Below are 19,779 nucleotides of genomic sequence, written 5' to 3'. Positions count from 1 at the left end.
GCTTGCGCATGACGGGACGGTGTGCGGTCACGAATGCCCGGCGTGAACTCCTTGGCATTTGGGTTCAGAATGCCGTGAACGCGCACACAAAAACATGTTCGATGAATTGCCTTAACCCGCTTCCCTTTACGACAAATGTAAAATGACGTTGTCATGAGGAGGTTGTAATTGCCGAAATCAACAAAATGAAAATAATACAAGAACTATAAGAGCTACTCCATTTGCGGCATCGCTCGCGACATGCGCGCAATGCGGATGTGACGTAGGACTTAGTGCTACAGCCGCCGCTGTATTGACGTTAACATTTTGGTCGTTCTTCGCTTCATCGGTGGTTCGAATTAAGATCGAAGAATAACTCGGACCCCGTCATGACTGCGTGACCTCAGCCGCTGTTTGCATTTTGGGTAAATTTGCTTTTTTGCGTTGTGTTGTGTTTCGAGCGGAAGGACTGGAGCCTTCGAAGCTTATTTATGCTACATTAGCTAGCATCCGAAATCTTGCTAAACACAGAATTAGACAATAGATAACCTTGTTGTATGATGTTTCTCATTAATACCCTAATCAAGCAGTTTAAGTTACCAGGTTAGCGTCACGTAACTTACCTACAATGAATTTCAAACGGAACATTTTCCTCTAGTATAATAAATGTCAGGTATTATTATAAATATAGTAAAACAAGGGGTAAATGAGGACTTTTCAGTGTAAATTAGTACAGTTGCCATGCATAGAGAAAGAAAAGTTGTGAACATACATTGTCATGAACAAATAACAGGTGGTTAAGTAATGAGCCTGATTGGGGGCTCAGTAAATATCGCATAGGGACCCGGTCAAAACAAAAGAGGCGCGTGCAAGAAACACTCTTTTCCAAGAGTGATGCCGTTGCTCACCTCAAAAACGTTGAAGCGGCTTTGTCGACCACAAATTTGGGAGTCCTACAACTTGTGCACATGATCTTTGGAGAACTTGCCAAGCTGTGATGAAAACTAGGACGGAGAGAAGAACAATGAATGACAACAATGAAATAAAGGCTATGTCAAGTCAGTCACGCACGTTAGTAATCACCTCGATTCTTTTGTCGCTTCGTTTGCTGCCGCTGTTGTCAGTTTGCAGAATACATGTCACGTGCAGCGGAAAGCCCGATTTCTGTCTGTCTGTCTGACACCGAACCGAAACCCGGCTAAACTTTCCAGTTGGAGCTCAATCTCTTTCAGCCTGGAAACAGTAAGTCTTAACCCCCGTTGTTGTTAAGTATATGCATTTTCAGGAGCCGGTGTTGTCATGGAAAAGCACGGTTTCCACTTTAGGCCAAAGGAATCCGTTGTGAGCAGCTTTGGTCTTGTCCAGATAATGGACTCCAGATAATGGACTCGTTGCGGTTCGTCAGTCACGTTCATCTTATGCTTTAGCCGTGCCATCCTTGCATGGAAAACCATCAGCCTTTGTTTTTGTTTTTTTTTTAAAACCAAAAACAGAACCCGACGACTGTTCTCAAGCTTCTCCCAACGTTCCTGATGCATTGCCACGGAAATATACCATGTGTCTAATCCTCTTTGAGCTTCCAGACGCGTCCTCCTCGCTCGGACCCCGCTTGACTGATCCTGTCCTGTGTTTATGGTCTTCCCCGGCATTTGTGTGCAGCGCCCCGCTATGTCTCACCGCCAGTACCAGCGAAGGCCTATGCCTGACACTGACTTCCGACCCAGTCCGGGTCCCGACGGCCTCTCTGAGCGCCACCGCCGCTCCTCGCCGGATCGTCGCGGCTACTATGGGTCTGGAAGTTCGACATCAGCGCCTGCCTTGCCGCTCAGCTCGATGGACAGCGCCCTCAGCGTCCTGAGCAGCTGCGGTCTGGAGCCCGCCGACCTTGCGCTCCTCGCCGAGATCCCTGAGGACAAACTCACCGTGGAGTCACTGCCGCACATTGTCCGTCAGATTAAATCCAACAGAGAAGCACCCCATCCTCCCCCTGTCTCCTCCTTTGACCTTCCCAGCTTGCCCTGGCATCAGTATAGCGCTCGGGTGGTCGAGTACCCCCTGGACCACATCAAGCCGACAGGCCTTCCTGCAGAGCCGCTTCACGAGTGGCGAGATTGCTGGCAGAATCCGAGAAGCGAGCCGACGCCCTCCCAGAACCAAAGGCCGGCCAGGAGCGAGCCTCCCAGATACTTTGCGGAAGCCGGGCCTGGCACAGCAGCAGCAGCAGCGACCCTTCCCTCCCTCTTCTCCCTGGCCCACCGGCCTAGCCCAGCTGACAGGTCTGTGGCACCTCCGGACGAGAGGCGGTGGGAAACCGGGACGGAACGAGGTCACCCTGACGCCTCTGCCAGCCAGCCTCCCGGTGCTGCGGCACCGTCCAAACAGGAAGTGCAGGATTTCTACAGCGTGGAGCCTCAGACGTACCCCACCTCGTGTTCTCTGTGTAATGCCTGTGTAATCTCGTTGGAGGTAAGTAGCCCGAGAGTCTGAACCCGGATGGCCTCGTCGGGAATGCTGGCAAAACGAAGGAGCGCTCTTCGGTGGGTCAAGAAGAAGGCACGGGAAAGATCTGACGGGGGGGGGGGCTTTTCTCTTTCAGGACTGGAGGAAACACATCAACAGCAGTCGGCATGCCGACGGTCAACTCGGCCTGCTGCACCGGTGAGTTTCTTCTCAAAAGTGGACTGGTGACTTTGGTCCCGTTCCCGCCGCTTTCCTGATCGTTGTTGTTGCTGTCCGTCTGTCCGTCCTCCGCAGCTTTCCCACGTGGGATTGCCGCAAGGAGACGCCCAATAGGTTAGTGCAGCGACGGTGCCAAAAAGACAACAGTTAACTCGAAGTCCTAACGTGAGCTTTGTCATCGAAGAGATGAGCGACAGTCCCAGGTGGGGCTGGGGGCGAGGCGGAGGAAAGACCCAGAGACTTTCTGGGCCGCCAATGACGACGGCAGCAGTAAGTGGGCAAGCCTTTAGCGCTTGTTTTCAACAAATCGATCGGACTTATCTATTTTATTTGGTGTTCCTTCTGTACACCAGGGTCGCAAGCTGGAAAGAGCCCAGAGAAGAAGGTAAGCCCGTGACATTGACGAGCGACCGCTTCCGTTTCGGATCGCTCGCAAAAAGTAGCGTGGCACGTGTCGACTTTGAGACCATTCCGAACCCATGTCGTCGGCAGCCCGTCGCGGAATCCAAATGGGCCGAGCAGGCTCGGGAGCCGATCCACAAGCGGCGTCCTCCGTACGTGGACGAGCAGCGGGTAGACTTCAGCTTCTCCAATGTCTTCAACATTGTGAAGGTGCGTGTCCAAGGACAACCTCCCGAGTGCCGGTCCCGCTTGAGATGTTGCCTTGTTTTGGTTCAGAGCTCCTGCGTGGTCAGCTTCACACCGCCTCCGCAATCAAACCAGGACTGGTCGGACCTCCTCAGAGTTGTCAGACGCTTCGGCCCGATCGTGTACACGCTCTTCGGCCGGTCCAGGGTGAGCTTTTGCGACGAAGCGCCACGTCAAATCCCTGGCCGCTTTTTGCCCACATCTCAAATGGATCCTACCAGGCATGCGTGGAAATGAAGAATCTGGAAGACGCTGAAAAGTTGGTCAATTATTATTCCGCCAAACATCTGAGGATCAAAGACAACGTCCTCCGGGTCACATTTGCCGTAGAAACCTCCAGTCTCAGGTAGGTGTGACCCGACTTGCTCCTCATTGGCCCAGCGTCACCTTCCGCCCGCTTCCAGAACAAGCGCCTTCGCTCACCGCTACCAGGAAGAATCAACTGAGAGGAGCAGAGACGAAGGCCACACACTCGATGAGTCCAAGAAGAGCAGGGCGGACCACACGGCCAGGTCCAGAAAGGCCAGGGAGACAGACAGGAGGACCGGGTCCAGGTCCAAGTCACGAGACAGAAAGGCCAGGTCAACTTCCCGTGAAAGGAAGACGGGCTCAAAGGACCGCTTCAAGTTCAGAGACAGGAAGATCAGGTCCAGATCCAGAGACAGGAAGGCAAGGTCCAAGTCCGGCAGTGACAAAATGCCAGAAGCACGGAAGCCCGAGATGAGCGGTAAAAAAATATTATGTGTCCATTCATCCCGAGCAAGTTCTCGGTCCCGCTTAACCACCGTTTGTCCTCGTCCACAGCATCCAGCGGCGCCTCGGCGTCACGAAAAGTCTCCGAAGCCGACGCCGTTGACCAAGTCCTGAGCAACATGGACGCCACGTAGGTTAGGGTGATTCATGTCCACCGTGTCGCCGCTTAACGCCTTTCCTTCCACGTCACATTCTAGCTCCGTGGAAGATGACAGCGACATCGAGGGAATGGCGGTCGTCGGCGAGGACCTGGAGGACGACCATTTGGGGGAAGGTGAGGAAGAAGACCGGCCTGATCTTTCATCAGCGGAATTGAGGGGCTGGTGTTGCGCAATCGACTGTGCCCGTTTTCTTCCTGAGAACCAAAGTCGGTGGTGCCTTGCCTTTCACGTGTGATTTTAGGCCACGAAAAGGGGGAGGATTGCAAGGCCCACGGCGCCAGCACGACGGAGGACACCCCGGATGAGGTCGGGACGTCGCTTACCTTTTACGCGGCTCGAGGTCCACGGTTCCAAGTTGTCCTCCCTCTGCAGGAAGTGGACTTGGAGGATTACATCATGCTGGATGAAGTTGGACAGGAGCAGAGCAGTAAAGTTGACGAGCCGTCCCGTGACTGCGCCGCAGGGAGAGGCGGCCACGGCCCGGTACGGCCAGCTTCCTGCCGGCGGTCCAGCCCAGCGTCTCACCGGCTTGTCGTTCCCCTCCAGAACGTGTCTCGGGTGGTGTACTTCAAAGACCTTCCGCTGTCCTACTGCAACGCCGCCGACTTTGTCAAGCTGGCCAAAGGCCTCGGGAGGCCCGTGTGCTACTATTTTCTGCGTGGCCTACGAAAGGTACCACAAAGCGATCAGAAAGCAATTCAGAATATTTCAAAGGTGTTTGTTGGATTAAGTTCATTTTGTTTTCACCTTTCAATTACTTCACCGGCCTGCTTCTATTACCTCAAAGTATTTCAGGTTGCATGACCTGACATGTTTCGGCTTGTACTTCCGCCTTCATAAGAGAACCAATGAAGTAATTGTAGTTACTCTAGTAATTACGTAGTAATTAACGTCGTACCAAAATGGCATTAAAAACACCGATTCCAATTTGGCTCATTTTTGACCCAGCTATGGAAGAACGTAGGTTACAATCACTTTTTGTAATTGGGTGTACAAGTGACCTCGCAAACTTGTCTTTCAGGGTTTCCTCGAGCTGTCGTGCAGCTCAGAGGCCGTAAGAGTGGTCAAGGAACTCAACGTTTACTTCAAGGACACTCCAACCGTCGCCCTGATCTCCAACAAATATCGACACCTCCGAAATGGGTCAGCGCCTCGGTCGTCTCGCCTCCTTCCGGTAAAAAGCGAGCGGGCCGCCGGTGGTGCTAACCTTTGTGCTCGTTTGCAGGACGCCGGTAAACTGGGACCAGCACGAGACAGGCGAGCGGACGGGAGCGAGCGATCGACGTGATAAAAGCAAGAGCCGAGACAAAGAAGAAAGAAACGCTTCGTCCGCATCAGACCAGGAGAAGGAAAAACCAGCTCGGGAGAAAGATTTAACCACAAAGACCCCAGATAAGGACTCCACATCCAGCAGCTCTTCAGACATTTTGTCCTCGTCCAAGTCTGGGAATTCCAAGGACGTCCAATCACGATCCGGAGAGACGGAGATCAAGGCAGAGTCTGAGAAGACGGAAGAAAGTCAACCAGAGGGCATCGTGTCAGAAACTCTTGAAGATAAAGCCAACGCGAGCGATGCCCCAACAAGCGACAGCAAGACGACAAAGAACATATCAGGCGGTAAAAAAACATTTGGGAATAAACCAAACAGTGAGAACACTCACAATGTTCAAACAAAAGACACAAAGACTCCACAGAATAAATCAGGAAGCGAGAACCATTCGGACAGCGAGAAGACGCTTGAGAATAAACCAGAAACCTCTTCAGAAGGTGGGAACACTTGTTTAAAACTCATCTGATCACTTTCGTTTTAAAAATGTAATTTCGTCTTTTCACGTGTGATTTTAGGCCACGAAAAGGGGGAGGATCGCAAGGCCCACGGCGCCAACAAAACGGAGGACACGTCGGATGAGGTTGGGATGTCGCTTACCTTTTACGCAGCTCGAGGTCCACGGTTCCAAGTTGTCCCCCCTCTGCAGGAAGTGGACTTGGAGGATTACATCATGCTGGATGAAGTTGGACAGGAGCAGAGCAGTAAAGCTGTCGAGCCGTCCCGTGAATGCGCCGCAGGGGAAGGCGGCCACGGCCCGGTACGGAGCGCCGGCCAGCTTCCTGCCGATGGTCCAGCCCAGCGTCTCACCGGCTTGTCGTTCTCCTCCAGAACGTGTCTCGGGTGGTGTACTTCAAAGACCTTCCGCTGTCCTACTGCAACGCCGCCGACTTTGTCAAGCTGGCCAAAGGCCTCGGGAGGCCCGTGTGCTACTATCTTCTGCGTGGCCTACGAAAGGTACCACAAAGCGATCCGGTTTGGCGTCACCGCTGATGTGCTGTTGGTTTGCTGGAGTACCGTAATTTTCAGACTATAAATTGCGATTTTTTTCCATAGTTTGGGTGGGGGGGCGATTTATATACATATGGGGGTTTTTTTTTCACTTTTTTGGGCATTTTATGGCCAGTGCGACTTTTCCTCCGGTGCGACTTATAGTCCGAAAATTACGGTCGTTCCTCTAAGGCAGGCGTGTCCCTGAGGGGCCGGGGTCTGGCATGTTTTACATTGTTCCCGCCGCTAGCACCCCTGATTTAAATCCGCAGCTCACCAGCAAGCTTTAAAGAAGCCTGATGATAATCCTGATCATGTTGGAGAAAGGAGACATTTAAAACATGGAGGAAAGCAGCACTTGAAATCATTATTTGGCCAATTAAAAGCTGAACTTGAGTGGTGACGCCACTAAAAATGTTTTGCATGTAGCCACACTCGACTCGTCCACACCGAGGCAGCTTCAATGCGATCGGGCCTTATTCATGGTGCAGTAGTTCCAAAGAGGGAACGTTGCCTGTCATCTACGCTTTCAATGCCACGGGGATTAGAATTTTTTACTCTCAGGTCAGAAAATTTCAACAGGCGACGAAAAGGCTTGAACACTCCAAACTTGACCTGAAATACAAAACAAATTTGAATGATTTGAAATCTGAAAGCTTTGCAATTGGGTGAACAAGTGACTTCGCAAACTTGTCTTTCAGGGTTTCCTCGAGCTGTCGTGCAGCGCAGAGGCCATAAGAGTGGTCAATGAACTCAACGTTTACTTCAAGGACACTCCAACCGTCGTCCTGATCTCCAACAAATATCGACGCCTCCGAAATGGGTCAGCGCCTCGGTCGGCTCGCTTCCTTCCGGTAAAAAGCGAGCGGGCGAGCGGTGCTAACCTTTGTGCTCGTTTGCAGCACGGTGGTACACTGGGACCAGGGCGAGACAGGTGAGCGGACGGGAGCCAGCGATCGACGTGATAAAAGCAAGAGCCGAGACAAAGAAGAAAGAAACGCTTCGTCCCCATCAGACCAGGAGAAGGAAAAACCGGCTCGGGAGAAAGATTTAACCACAAAGACCCCAGATAAGGAATCCACATCCAGAAGCTCTTCAGACATTCTGTCCTCGTCCAAGTCTGGGAATTCTAAGGACGTCCAATCACGATCCGGAGAGACTGAGATCAAGGCAGAGTCTGAGAAGATGGAAGAAAGTCAGCCAGAGGACATCGTGTCAGAAACTCTTGAAGATAAAGCCAACGCGAGCGATGCCCAAACAAGCGACAGCAAGACGACAAAGAACATAGCAGACGGTAAGAAAACATGCGAGGATGAACCAGACAGTGAGAACACTCACAATGTTCAAACAAAGGTCGTTGAGGATAAACCCAAAAAAGGCAAGTCCAGCAGTGCCCAGTCAAACGACGGCAAGACGACAAAGAACATATTAGAAGGTAAGAAAACATCTGAGAATAAACTAGACAGCAAGAACACCGACGATGTCCAAACAATCGCCACAAAGACTCCACAGAACAGATCAGAAGGGGAAAACAGCCACAATGTCGAGTCCAGAGAGAACAAATCGGACAGTGAGAAGAATCAACCAGAGAATGCTTCAGAAGGTGCGAACACTCACAAGGAACCACCAAAAGATGGGAAGGCTCTACAGAATTTGGAAGGTGGGAAGAGATTGAAGAACCAGCCAGACAATGAGATGACATTATCAGAAGAGGGAAAGATTGCAGAGGTTGGAAGCAGCAAGACTCTGGAGATTGAATCAGAAGGTGGAAACCCTTTGGGAAATGGGCCAAAGACCAGGAAACGAGCAATAGAGAAGAGCCAGTCGGAAAAAATCAAGAGAAGGTGCCTTTCCACAAAGACTTGTGAAGAAGGCCAGGTGGAGTCTGGAAAGGCAGTTGGGACCACGCAAAAATGTGGAGAGAATCCAGAGAGGGCAAGCGTCTCTTCAAAGGGGTCAGATCAAGTGTCCGGCAAAGGAACCAACTCCCCGCAGGAAAACCCAAGTCGTGAAGAGGACTTGGGCGGGACAGTTAAGAGAAGAGCGTCTCCCGATGACACTTCTGTGGCTGGAAAGATCCGAAAGGAAGAGCAGAGTAGTGAAACGTCTGATGAGAATCAGAAGAATCAGGTGTGACTCCTGTTCACTTTTTTTTTTTGCTGCGTGCGCCATCGATGCATTTTGATGACTGGCGTGTTTTCAGGAAGCTGAGGGAAATTCAGGGACTCCCACCGCACCCCACCGCCCCATCGGTAAGTAGTCACCTCCTGAGGACTTGCAAGCTGCTCCATCACCTGGTTGCCCTTGACGTTGCTTTCTCGATGCTCGCAGGAATCCAGTTCGTGCGTCCCGTCGTTGGCTACTTCTGCAACTTGTGTCAGATGATCTACGCTGACGAGGATGAAGCCAAGGTGCAGCACTGCAGTAGTAGTCAGCACCACTTCAAGTATTGGGTGAGTGAGTAGAAAAAAAAAAAAAAAGGTAGAAGGTCATTTGGAGATTTTTTTTGGTTCCTAACGTTGTAAACAGACTTACACAAACAGCCTTTTCATTTCAGGAGAAGATGAAAACGGCAAGCTGAGGGAATGCTCTTCTACACACGGTCAACTTTTCATTTGTCACATTTTTACTTTACAATAAAGTTACTACATGACTTGAAGTGTGTAAAACATTTATTTTGTAAAACATGCTAACTTAAGTCCACACACACACTGGGAATTGACATCACATGACAACAAGCTAACGTAAAACAAGGTCAGTGTCTAAAGGAAAAACCTAAATGAGTCTGTTGCGAAATGGAAGTCACGCGCTGGGCTTCTTGGCTCGCTTCTTCTCCGTTTTGCTTCGTTCCTTCTCCAGATGTTTCTGCAGGCACAAACGTCCCTCGCTCACGTTGGCGTTTTGGCCGTTGCGGGGCGGGGCGGCGTGGCACGGGACCTCACCTGCAACTTGTCGTAATGCATCTGGCTGCTGCAGTGCGTCTTCTTGGCCACGTCCTCGTTGGAGTAAAAAAGGAGACAGACGCGGCAGTAGTAACCCATCTTGATGTGTTCCACACCTGCACAAAGCACAGCAGACAGAAGCTCTGTTAGCGGCGAATCAATACCGAGAAGACACTGCCGCCGCCGCCGCTCGCTTACCGATAGCTTTGTCGGGGTCGTACGGTGGCAGGGGCAAAGCCGCCGCGGGTTTACTTTCAACGAGCGGGGGGGGTCCAGCCTTGTTCTGATCGGCCAACGGCTCCTCCGTCGGCTGCATCAAACAAAGCAAATGATTCAGCGGATGGATACAAGAAAGTGCAGCATGTTAACACAACTCACTTCCTGGCACACGGGAACATCCGGAATCTTCTCTGGGATGGCCACTTCCATCTTCACAGGTGAGCTCAGTGCAGCTTCTTCCTCCTGAGGTTCCATTTGCTCGTCTTCTTGTGGTTTCTTCTGTTCCTCTTCAAGCTCCGCCTCGGCTTTGTCCGCCTCAGGTTTGTCTTCTTGTGGTATCGTCTGTTCCTCTTCAAGCTCCGCCTCGGGTTTGTCCGCCTCAGGTTTGTCTGCCTCAGGTTTGTCCACCTCAGGTTCGTCCGTTGCCGCCGCCTCCTCCTCCTCCTCTTCTTCTTTTCGCGTTATTTCCTCTTGGGACTTTGGCTGCTCTTGTTCCTCCTGAGGTTCGAGGTCTTTTGGCGTCTCTTCGTCGTGGTCCTTGGATTTCTTCATTTCTTCTTTGCGTTCCTCTTTCTCCTTTATTCTCTTGGCTGGAGGCTCTTCAGAGGATTTGGAGGATGAGCCGCTTATCGCCCTCTTGGTGGTGCTGGGACAGCTATGGCTACACATACACCTCGTATTACTTTGGAAGAAGAAACAGGAGCTACGCGCCCGTCGGACTGGACAGATATTTTCCCGCGCTCCGAGAGAACACCCGAGCCGCCGGGAGCTCACCCGTATTTGAGCTGCGTGTACTTCCTGCTGACGTAGACGAGGAGACGTCTACCGTTCAACTTTGGCTGGTTGGTTTTGTAGGCTTCGGCCATTTCATCTGCCGCCTCTGCCTTCTCCATCTCCAGGAAACACTGCAGACAAAGACTTTTGTTCAAACAGAGGAACCCGCTGTCCACCACGTGGCTGAGTTTCCTACCTCTCTCTTGATGGGATTCAGGAAATACTTTTTGACTTTGCCAAAGGGCTCGGCCAATTTGAGGACATCCTCATCCTCGTACTTGCCGTTGGGCAGCTGACCCACGTACACCACCCTGCCTTTGCCGGACTGCAACCGCAGCAAGTCGGGGTCGTTAGCCGAACGCCGTTAGCTGAACGCCGTTAGCGCAACAACGCTGGCCGGCTATCCTCACCTGGATGGTCGGGTAGGTCAAAGAGTGGTTGACCCTGACCGGCCGTCCGCATACCGATGCCATGACGTTGCCGTTGTAGAACTTGACCATGGCCCTAGCTTCTTCTTCGGAGGAAAACTGTAGGAACGCCTGACGGGATGCGGAGCGTGCGTTAGTCAAAGCGTCATCGGCGAGCGTCGGCCTGCGGACTCGCTCTACCTCGGGCCTCCAGTCCAGAACCAGATGCTTTACCACTTTCCCGAAGGGTGTAGCCAGTCCCAGCAACTCGTCCAGGAATTTGTAGCCTCGCCTGAAGCCCTGGATGTTGACCACCCGCAGCCCCTGACAGGAGGGAAAAGGTCACTTCCTGTCTTCAAAAGCTGTCACTTGGAGGCTTCACGGTTATGGATGAGAGTAGCGCCGGCCGACACCTACCCCCTTCCTGGACGGGTCTGCGGAGAAGAAGAAAGACTGAGCATCGCCGTCACGTGATCATCGCGCCGACGCCAGCCTTCTCGCGGCGGCTTACCAATGTCGTCGGACTCGTCTTCATCCGCCGCCTCTTTCTCGTCCTCGTCGGGGAGCTCGTCCAGTGTCACAAAGTCCTCCATGTTCTCCAGGAAGTCCTCATCCTGACCACACAGAGATTGGACCGAAACGTTGCTGGCCATTTCTCCCCATGTAAATGAATGCTCCATTCAAAAAATGATTTGCCTTAAACCAGGCCAGCCGGGTGAGTGCTCAAAAACTATTTCAATCGCGAGGGGAAAGTCCTTATGTTTGGAAAAGTGACACACACACAAAGTGAAATCGATTTGTTTTGATCGGATTGATTATGACGGAAAACTGAGCCACAAAAAAGGACGGTAAAGACGGAAACGTCGGTCATCTGAAAGGTGTGGTTGGGTAACATGCCCAACCTGGATATTCCAACGTTTGATGAAGAAATTACCTCCCCCGTTGCCTGCTCGAGGTGACTTTCCGCTTCGGTCAACCACTCCTTGGACTCGTCCCCCAGCTGGGCAGCGCCGCCCGCATCGGCGGGCGTCTCACCCGTGACATCATCGCCCTTCAAGTCAGCGTCCATGGCGACGCTATCCGCATGATCGTCGGGAGCCTGTGAAGATGTCTCCTAGAGAAGAATCCCCCACGACATAAGTGTCAAACTCGAGGCCCAGATATGGCCCGCCACATCATTTTATGTGACGAATGTTGCGTCGACTTTGTGTCATTACTAAAATTACAAATTGTCTTCACTTTAAAAAAAAAAAAATTGCTATCAATTTTTATCAGCGTTTGGCTTTTTGAAAAATGTGAACAATTTTGACTAGTCTGATTTCGAAACCAGTTATTCATCAGTTTGTTGTGTAGCCGTCGCGAGCCCCGTTTTGCCGCGTGCGTCACCTTATGGTGAACGCCGAGGTCTCCTCCCTCAGGCTCCTTCTCCTCTTCCTCGCTGACTTTTTCCTCCTCGTCAGCACCCGTGGCACTCGGATGCTCCTCGCCTTCATCTTCGGCCTCCCCCTCCCGCACTCCGGCCGCCACTTCGTCGTCCGCCTCGCCCTCCGAAGCCGATTTGTTCTCGTCGTCTCGGCTACTGGAAGGCGAACGGGGTGGAGATGACCTCCTCTTGTTGTCGGCCTTCCAGTTGCTTCCTGATTCCTTCGGTCTGCGGTTGACGCTGTTGACAAACACGGGTGTGAAGGCGCGGTTCCGTCGACGTGGCGTTCCTTCGCTCGTTGGTTGGCGGCGCAGACTCACTTGAGGGTCTTGTACTTGGTGCAGATGTTGAGGCGGACGGCTCGCCCTTTGATTGTGAGCGGATTGACCGTGTAGTACTTGACCATCATCTCGGCGTCCTCGGGTCGTCCCAACTGGATGAAGCCCTGGTGACGGCAGAGTGGGAGGTTGAGCCTTTTCTTCATCTCCAGGTGACTATGGAGGTCATTTGTTTGGAAGCAGGGCAGCGTGTCACCTGGTCTGTCAGGAAGAGATGTTTCTCCACCACGCCAAAGCGAGCGGCCACCGTCAGCAGCTCCTTCTTCTTGTCTTCTTCTCTGGGGAGGTTGGAGAAGAAGACCACCTGGCTGCCGCGATGCGGGGCGTCCCAGGGCGCTCGGTCCGACGCGCGATCTTCCTTCTGCCCGGGGTCGCAATAGATTGGCGCGTCAGGACGGAGGCGGGCGGGGGGGGGCGGGCGCGTTGCCGCGGCGACGTCACCTGGATGACGACCAGCCTCCTTGACAGATAGAAGGTGATGGGCTTCCCGTAGAGCATAGCGGAATTTTGCTGGTAGTAGTTGACCATGGCCATGGCCTCCTCATGCGTCTCCAACTCCAGGAACGCCTGCCAACGCCGACAGTCAGACACGCGCCACAGCGCGGGCGCTCTTTGGAAAAAAAAAAAAAAATCATACCTTGGTCTTGAGGACCAAGTGCTCCTGGAGACGACCGAAAGGTTCGGCGAAAGAAAACAACGTTTTGTTGCTGAGTGGCTTCCTGTCGTATTTCACCACCACCACCCTGCTCCTCAGCTGTGGGCAAAACCAAACCAAACCAAACCAAACCATATATTCATATCACAGAGGACCAACAACCTGCACCAAAAATAGAAACACCGACCACGTCTGGTTCCGAGCGGTTCTGCCGCGACATGCCCAGACCCGGAGACGGTCCCGATCCTTACACGGGCAAAAAAAAAGAAAGCATGTGGAGCGCTAGCCATCACACCATTACGTGACGGAAAGGAGGCGGGTCTCACCCCAACTGGACTGCATCCTGGCCGCCGGGCCGGGCCCCGAGGGCGCGGGTCCCAGCAGACCGGCCGACAGGTTGGTGGACTCCATGATGGGGCTAAAATGCAGAGCACATGAACATGGGCGCAGCGGCATCAAAACAGGAAGGACTCCACGGCAGAGTCGTAGAAGTTCGCCAAAACCAAAATTAGGGTCATAATCGTTTGTGGGCCAAGGGGCAGCAAACGGATCTTTTTTTTTTTTTTTTACCTCACAACAATCTGAACTTTATAGCACAATCAGATTAGAGGAAAGCTCGTCAACGCCAGACATGAATTGTTTTGGACTTTCAAGCGTTTGTTTGGACGATTCCGCAAAGATGGCGGCGGCCACTCGCTCCGGCTCGGTTACCTTCTGCTTGGCGCCCCACTGAGATCCCACTCGGGGTACCTGCGATGTCACGACAAAAAACAAGGCAGGCGGTCATCATCCAAAGCACGCCAAGGCGGCCGAGTGTTTGCTTCCGACTTACATGTTGAGGAGCACACGCCTGTTCTCAGCATGTCGGAGTCCGTTGGTGTGTTGGGTCCACTCCTACACGCATACACAAACATGAGGCCAGACATACACACCGAGGTTGCTATGGCAACCGACCCGCACCACGCGGTTCCCAGTCGTGTGCAAGGTGTGGTATGTGTGTCCAAAGTGAACTTTTATCATTAATGTGTGCAAGATGAAAAAGGAGAGCATTCTTGACGGGAAGAAGACCAAAATGGAGGAAGGGCGACAGAGCGGACTGACTAAAAGATGGCAGCGGGAAGGAGGAGCGCCTACTCACCATGTTGGAATGCACGTCAAAATCACAAAGAGAGCACACGTGTGGGAATCGGGGAGGCGGTGCTCCCAAAAAGTCTTGGACTTTTCCCAGGGACGGGGAGCCCTTCCTGCGCAGCGGGAAGGCGCCCTGGGAGAGCGACGCCCCCTGCTGACCGCTGAAGGAATCGCGGTGCAAAAGTTCAGCGTACGACGGCTCTCGGTTCCCGCCGCCGAAATTCAAGCCGGTTCCGTGGCTGACAGAAGCAAAGCCAAAGTCGGAAGAGCCCGAACCGTGACCGAAAGAGGAGGCGGCGCCGCCGCGCATCCTGCCCCCGTCATCCCAGCCGGAGGAGGAAGGCCCCCGGGCCGCCTTGCGATTTTTGAGCTGCAGGAGGATCTGCGGGAGCGTTTCCACACTGATGTCCTTTTCAGGGATCTGGGCCAGAACATCCAGATCGGAGGGTGAGAGCCCCAAGCTGGCGAAAAGCTTCATGGTGCCACCAAGAGGGCCACCGCCGCAAGGCATGAGAGAGCCGCCGTCCTGGTTGTCCGAAGCGCTGCCGCCCATCTGGCGTAGTGGCCGTTGCTCGCTCATGCTGAAGCTTAAGGACTCGGCGGCGGCGGCCAGGCGGCCCCGCCCCGGTGCGAACCCTTTCGAAGCTCCGTCCATCGCAGGTCAAAGACGGCGAGAACAAGTTCAAGAGGTCTCCCAGGCAAAGTCAAGTCTGGAGGCCAAGAGGCATGTGGAGTCCTGAAAGAGAGTGAAGGACAAGCAGACATTGTGGTCTTCGCTCGTGACCACCGGGACCAGCAATCACTCACAGCCGACCCCGGCCTGACCGCTGCTAGCAAGCATGCGGACGAGCAGGAGGAGGTGGAGGAGGACAACAACCGGAATACAAACATCCTCTGCAGACACAAAGCAGGAAGCTCGAAGTAGAAAAGAAGATTCACGTGGTCAGAGAACCGCTTCGTAAAAGCAAGGACATCGTCAACAATCAACAGAGATAAAAATAAATAAAATAAAGATTGGTCCAACCGCTTCAAGGGGACTTGCAGTCGACCGACATGTTACAACATGGAAGTAGTTGTGCTAACACGTACTTGTGCTAACAATTAGCAGACATGCTAGCAGGTCAGATGTGTTGATATGAAGTCGAACGCAGGAGGTAGGTAGATAGATAGATGGATCGCAGAGAATCGCAGCGAGTAGGCTACGAGTGCGAACAAGTATTCGTTTTCGAGTTCAATTGCACAAGTGTTTCAAGTTAAATAAAGAAATGGAAAAATGGTAGCTTCGCCCGAGCTAACGTGAGCATTAGCCCGTCGGGAAAAATCGTCCGTGCGCCATGAATATTTCCAAAACATAAATGCAGCAAAATGATAACTAACAAGCGGCCAAAGTATCAAATAAATGTGAAGGTTAAAGTTAAATCTTCCTACCCGTCCGAACGTCCGTCTGCTTGGCGAAAGCTGCGAATCGTGCCCGAGCAACCGCGCAACTCTCGCGATATGCCGTCGTCAGCCACGCAGTGACGTCACTCGGCTTGCTGCTTTCCTTCGCGCTCAAGCTAAGAAATAATGGTAAAAGAAAGCGCACATTTTAGGGCAACTGGACATTTTGACACCAGCTTGATGTTAATCACATGACTGACAGCAAACTACATTTTGCGAAACAGATCTCAATGTCTACGACGAATAAGGAAAATGATCCATTGGATTGAAGGTCCCCAAAGATAGACGTTTAGCTATCGTCGATAGCAATGCACAAGCACGGCGCTACGCTACCAGCAGGTGGCAGTCCAAGACTTGTTCATGGCTTGAACGAGTGCTGCTGAGTTTTTCTATTTGGATTCGATTCGAGTCATGGATTCATTTGATTCGAGTTACATTCGAGTCTATTTGCCCTTTTGCTAGACATACATATATATATAATTTTTTTTAACGTCATTGTCTTGGACATGTACACCAACACACTTTCTTCTACACATTTTCAGGGATCTTCTCAACCTCTCGAAAACGTTGTTTCTATTTTTGTTCCGTGTTAGTCATGAACTTTTTTTGGATTGGTTAGTTGCAAATCCTCTTTCCCAAGTGAGGAGGATTCGTTCGTCAAGTTTTATTTAGAAGAGTCAGAGGTAAATAAATAAATAAATTCTAATTGGTGAGTTGTCGAGATTTAATTTCCAATGGGAACGCTGACAAAACGAATTTTGAACGATGCGTGCGCGAGGATATTCTGGCAAGTTTTTTTTTCTCAAGTTTTCCTCGAGGTCGGTCATCGTCGGCTCTGTTTATTCGTTCCGTCGTTGAGCAAAGTCAACGAAGTCACTGTCACGCCGTTCCCGTTTCCATCCTGTTTGTGGCGTGACGCTCGCCGCTCACACGGGACGGCGGCCGCTCATTCGAGGATAGAATAGATCTTTATTGTCATTGTCACACATGTACAACGAAATTTAAAACCGACTTTGGCCTCTGAGGACAAACGTCCTTCATACTTTGTGGACGCGACGAATCCGGAAAGTCCGGCCGGCAGTTGGATCGGTCACGCATGGTCCGTGTCGAATCACGAGTACTCAAATGAGCGCTTGGTACGTCACTGTCATCTTGTACATGTACATCTTCTGCAGAAGAAAGAAACAAACCGCACGCGGAAACGCAATTCACACACACACACACGACCATGTCACGCTCCGTCGCGTGCGCCGCTCCGATTAAGAAAATGTATGCGTGTTTGTCGGCAGCACTTTTGGCTTTCCGCCTGGTTTGGCGGCGGGCGGGCGGGCGGGCGGGCAGGCGGCGAAGAACACGTCCATCAGCGTAAATGTTTCATGGCTGTTTTGTCGTCGTTGTTTATCCGAGCAGCCGATTGAAATATTCATGGCACATTTTGTCAAACAAACATTCGATTTTTCAAGCGCTATGAATGATTCACGTCAGGCTCATTGATGCGCTTTCACCACCAGACCAGAAGATTTCTCGGGGTCGGAAAAAAGAAATCCCGTCGTACGGCACCGACTGCGTTTGGAATCGTTGCAGTCTCAGTCCCTCCACGCTTTTGCCGGAATTTGCCCTCAACCGTATTTTTGTTTTTCATCCAACAATTATGCAGTGTTGCACTCGAGACAAAACTATCCGAGACCAGGACTGCTTCGACTGTCCGGCCAAATGGTTTTGAAAAGGGTTATTCGGAAGTAATGACATCATCCGCTCATTTCTTTTTAAAAAAATGATGGTGTGGGAAGAAAAAACAACTTTTTTTTTTTTGGAACATCTGGGATGTTTCCTGCGAGATGTCTGCAAGAAAGGGCTTTTGTTCACACGTGTGCGTTAGGCCTCAAAGACGAACATCAGATTGGTAAAAAGACAAAGTGCTCCCGCGACGACGACGCCTCCTCCTCCCCTCCTCTTCCTCCTCTTTCATCCTCTTCTTCTCCGAAATGAAAAACTCCTACGCCTTTGGCAGACGCGGCGCACTGGAAGTTGATTTTAAGTTGCTGGGATTCCGGACCAGGCGCAACCCTGCGACCCAACAAAATGGACGCCGCTAATTTATTTTTGGTCAACAGGAATTTTTTGTATGGATTTGGGTTCAACGCTGTCAACGCGGCGCGCGCTCGTCAATGCCTTGACAAGATGGCGGCGGTATCACACGCCGTGAGCGCCCCCGGCGAAGGCCTTCCGTAGTTTGCGGGCGGCGCCGGCGGCCCAGACGCTGATGCGCTCTGACAGCGTCTGCTAATTGGACTAAATTAATTTACCTCGGGCGGCCATGTTGGCACAAAGCGGCGCTTGGCGCGTGAATAAGTGATGGCGGGCGGCGGGCGCGGCACACACTTTGTGAATCATTTAAGGACACAATGTGCTAATTAGCAGCGGCGGAAAGGAAAGGCAGGAAAAAGCGGCTTTTGCGTCGCCAGTCGGCGGCTTTCACTCGCAATTAAGACGCGGCGCGGCGCGGCGCGCTGTCACTCGGGCGAGCGCGGCGTGTGCGGCCAGCGCTTCATTTATTCATCCGATGAGCAGATGCTGAGTGCGGCGGGGCTTTGGATGCTGCCAGGCCTCACGGGGGGGGGGGGCAACTTGGATGGGAAAGAGGGGGTTGGTGAGGGGGCGAGGCAGGGGTGGAGTGGGGGTCCAAGGGATTGCCGCAGAAGTTTTCCTCAACCCCCCCCCCCCCACCCACATCCACTTCATGAGGCGGCAAAAGGAAAGTAGCTAAGGCTGCCAACAAAACAAGTCCATTAGCATCGATTGAATCGTTTGTGCGTTTGCCTCACACTTCTCAGGGTTCGAATCCGAACGGGCGTCGGACCTTGAGCAGGCCCAAAGGTTCAAAGTTCAAAACGGGCGCACCAGACAATAGCCCCCCCCCGCCCCGTTAAACGCCTAATTTATTCCCGCTCAGGCCCGGCAGGGTACGCATTGGTGCAGGATTTATGCGTCGGCGGCGGCATGTTTATGCAGGAAGCTGCCAGTTTGGTTGGCGGCCGCCATTTATTAGCACGAATCTCATCGGGCCGGCCAATTGGTCGTCTCCTCCGCGAGGTGTCTTTGATGGGCGTAGGCGCGTCTCGGGCGCCGTAACGAGACGCCCGGGATGCGCCGAGCGTCCGCCGGGAAGGCCGCCGTTTGATGGCCGGCCCAAAACGCGCCGCAAACAAAATGGAAGGCGAGGATGAGGAGGAGGAAGATCTCAGATGGTTTGGCAAGCCTTTTGACGACCCCCCCCACCCCCTCACCCTCCCTCCATCTTAACGTTAATTTCCCCAACGTCTTTCAGCTTCCACGCTGCCGTTGTGTGCGTGTGTTTAGGAATCTGCATGTGTGTATCAGGTTGCGTGTGTCTGTGCAAGTGTGTACGTCTCCTCATGAATGTGTGTGTGCGTGTGTGTGTCAGTGTTGATGAAGCTACGCATGTCTGTCTGTTTCTGTGTGCGAGTGGATTCAGGAATTTGTGTGTGTGTGTGTGTGTGTGTGCGCGCACCGCATATTGGCACCGAGCACTCTCGATGTTCGTCTTAGTAGTTGCATCATGGGACAAGAGCGAGCGTCGCGCTGGCACAGCGAGGCGTCAAAGTCTAATCTCAGTAGCTGATGGCATCCAGCTCATGAATCAGTTTGTCAAGGTCCAATTGGCCCCCCCGTCCCCCAGGCCCTCTTCACGACCCCCCCGTCCGCCACGTGGAGGTCAAGGAGATACTGCTTTTGTTTCTTCAACTCCTCCAAAAGTGCCATCAGGAAACCGAGCGCTCGACGCATCTTATTGATGGAGGGCGGAGAGACCCCAAACAACGCTAACTTAGCAACATGCTAAACCTCCTCATGTCAGTTCTTGTTTCAAATTGACTCGAGACTCACCGCCACT

General features: G+C 52.4%; 2 protein-coding genes across 4 annotated transcripts; one reads left to right on the top strand and one right to left on the bottom strand.

Annotated features, from left to right (window-relative positions):
* The first annotated feature begins 243 nt into the window (after positions 1 to 243).
* LOC133151569 (uncharacterized) lies at positions 244 to 9,196 on the top strand. The gene is made up of 25 exons (XM_061274727.1): positions 244 to 404; positions 1,639 to 2,445; positions 2,576 to 2,637; positions 2,734 to 2,772; positions 2,843 to 2,928; positions 3,012 to 3,043; positions 3,151 to 3,270; positions 3,337 to 3,453; positions 3,528 to 3,652; positions 3,711 to 4,033; positions 4,111 to 4,189; positions 4,257 to 4,333; positions 4,462 to 4,526; positions 4,593 to 4,703; positions 4,767 to 4,892; positions 5,242 to 5,363; positions 5,446 to 5,987; positions 6,066 to 6,130; positions 6,197 to 6,307; positions 6,379 to 6,504; positions 7,239 to 7,360; positions 7,440 to 8,667; positions 8,741 to 8,789; positions 8,869 to 8,990; positions 9,095 to 9,196. Exons 2-25 carry the CDS (start codon positions 1,648 to 1,650, stop codon positions 9,116 to 9,118), a joined length of 4,671 nt encoding a protein of 1,556 aa, XP_061130711.1. The 5' UTR covers positions 244 to 404; positions 1,639 to 1,647; the 3' UTR covers positions 9,119 to 9,196.
* Positions 9,192 to 15,979, bottom strand: matr3l1.2 (matrin 3-like 1.2). 3 transcript variants are annotated; one of them, XM_061274739.1, is made up of 22 exons: positions 15,855 to 15,979; positions 14,434 to 15,162; positions 14,128 to 14,189; positions 14,007 to 14,045; positions 13,622 to 13,713; positions 13,483 to 13,541; positions 13,278 to 13,394; positions 13,082 to 13,207; positions 12,837 to 13,001; positions 12,623 to 12,747; positions 12,266 to 12,542; positions 11,814 to 11,993; positions 11,391 to 11,493; positions 11,297 to 11,313; positions 11,081 to 11,203; positions 10,883 to 11,011; positions 10,669 to 10,797; positions 10,473 to 10,603; positions 9,858 to 10,359; positions 9,678 to 9,789; positions 9,480 to 9,595; positions 9,192 to 9,402 (listed from the first exon to the last, which is right to left on the bottom strand). In XM_061274739.1, the coding sequence occupies exons 2-22, from the start codon at positions 15,079 to 15,081 to the stop codon at positions 9,340 to 9,342; spliced, it is 3,315 nt and encodes a 1,104-aa protein (XP_061130723.1). In that variant the 5' UTR covers positions 15,082 to 15,162; positions 15,855 to 15,979; the 3' UTR covers positions 9,192 to 9,339. The 3 variants fall into 3 exon arrangements, with proteins under 3 accessions (XP_061130723.1, XP_061130740.1, XP_061130731.1); XM_061274756.1 differs by having other exon boundaries at positions 11,814 to 11,978; XM_061274747.1 differs by having other exon boundaries at positions 14,434 to 15,918.
* Between the last annotated feature and the right edge of the window lie 3,800 nt (positions 15,980 to 19,779).

Source organism: Syngnathus typhle, linkage group LG1, assembly GCF_033458585.1.
Source record: "Syngnathus typhle isolate RoL2023-S1 ecotype Sweden linkage group LG1, RoL_Styp_1.0, whole genome shotgun sequence".
NCBI classification, from domain to species: Eukaryota; Metazoa; Chordata; class Actinopteri; order Syngnathiformes; family Syngnathidae; genus Syngnathus; species Syngnathus typhle.
Note: the sequence above shows the minus strand (reverse complement) of the source record. Positions and strands in the feature narration are given on the sequence as shown.

Bases quoted from the DNA above. Each gene is read 5' to 3' on its own strand.
- LOC133151569 (XM_061274727.1), top strand. From the start codon at position 1,648: ATGTCTCACCGCCAGTACCAGCGAAGGCCTATGCCTGACACTGACTTC. The intron at 3,454-3,527 runs GTGAGCTTTTGC...GGATCCTACCAG, and splicing joins CGCTCTTCGGCCGGTCCAGG to GCATGCGTGGAAATGAAGAA. The intron at 8,668-8,740 runs GTGTGACTCCTG...GCGTGTTTTCAG, and splicing joins ATGAGAATCAGAAGAATCAG to GAAGCTGAGGGAAATTCAGG.
- matr3l1.2 (XM_061274739.1), bottom strand. From the start codon at position 15,081: ATGGACGGAGCTTCGAAAGGGTTCGCACCGGGGCGGGGCCGCCTGGCC. The intron at 14,046-14,127 runs GTAAGTCGGAAG...GTGACATCGCAG, and splicing joins AGGCGTGTGCTCCTCAACAT to GTACCCCGAGTGGGATCTCA. The intron at 10,798-10,882 runs GTGAGGATAGCC...CTGCGGTTGCAG, and splicing joins TGACCTACCCGACCATCCAG to TCCGGCAAAGGCAGGGTGGT.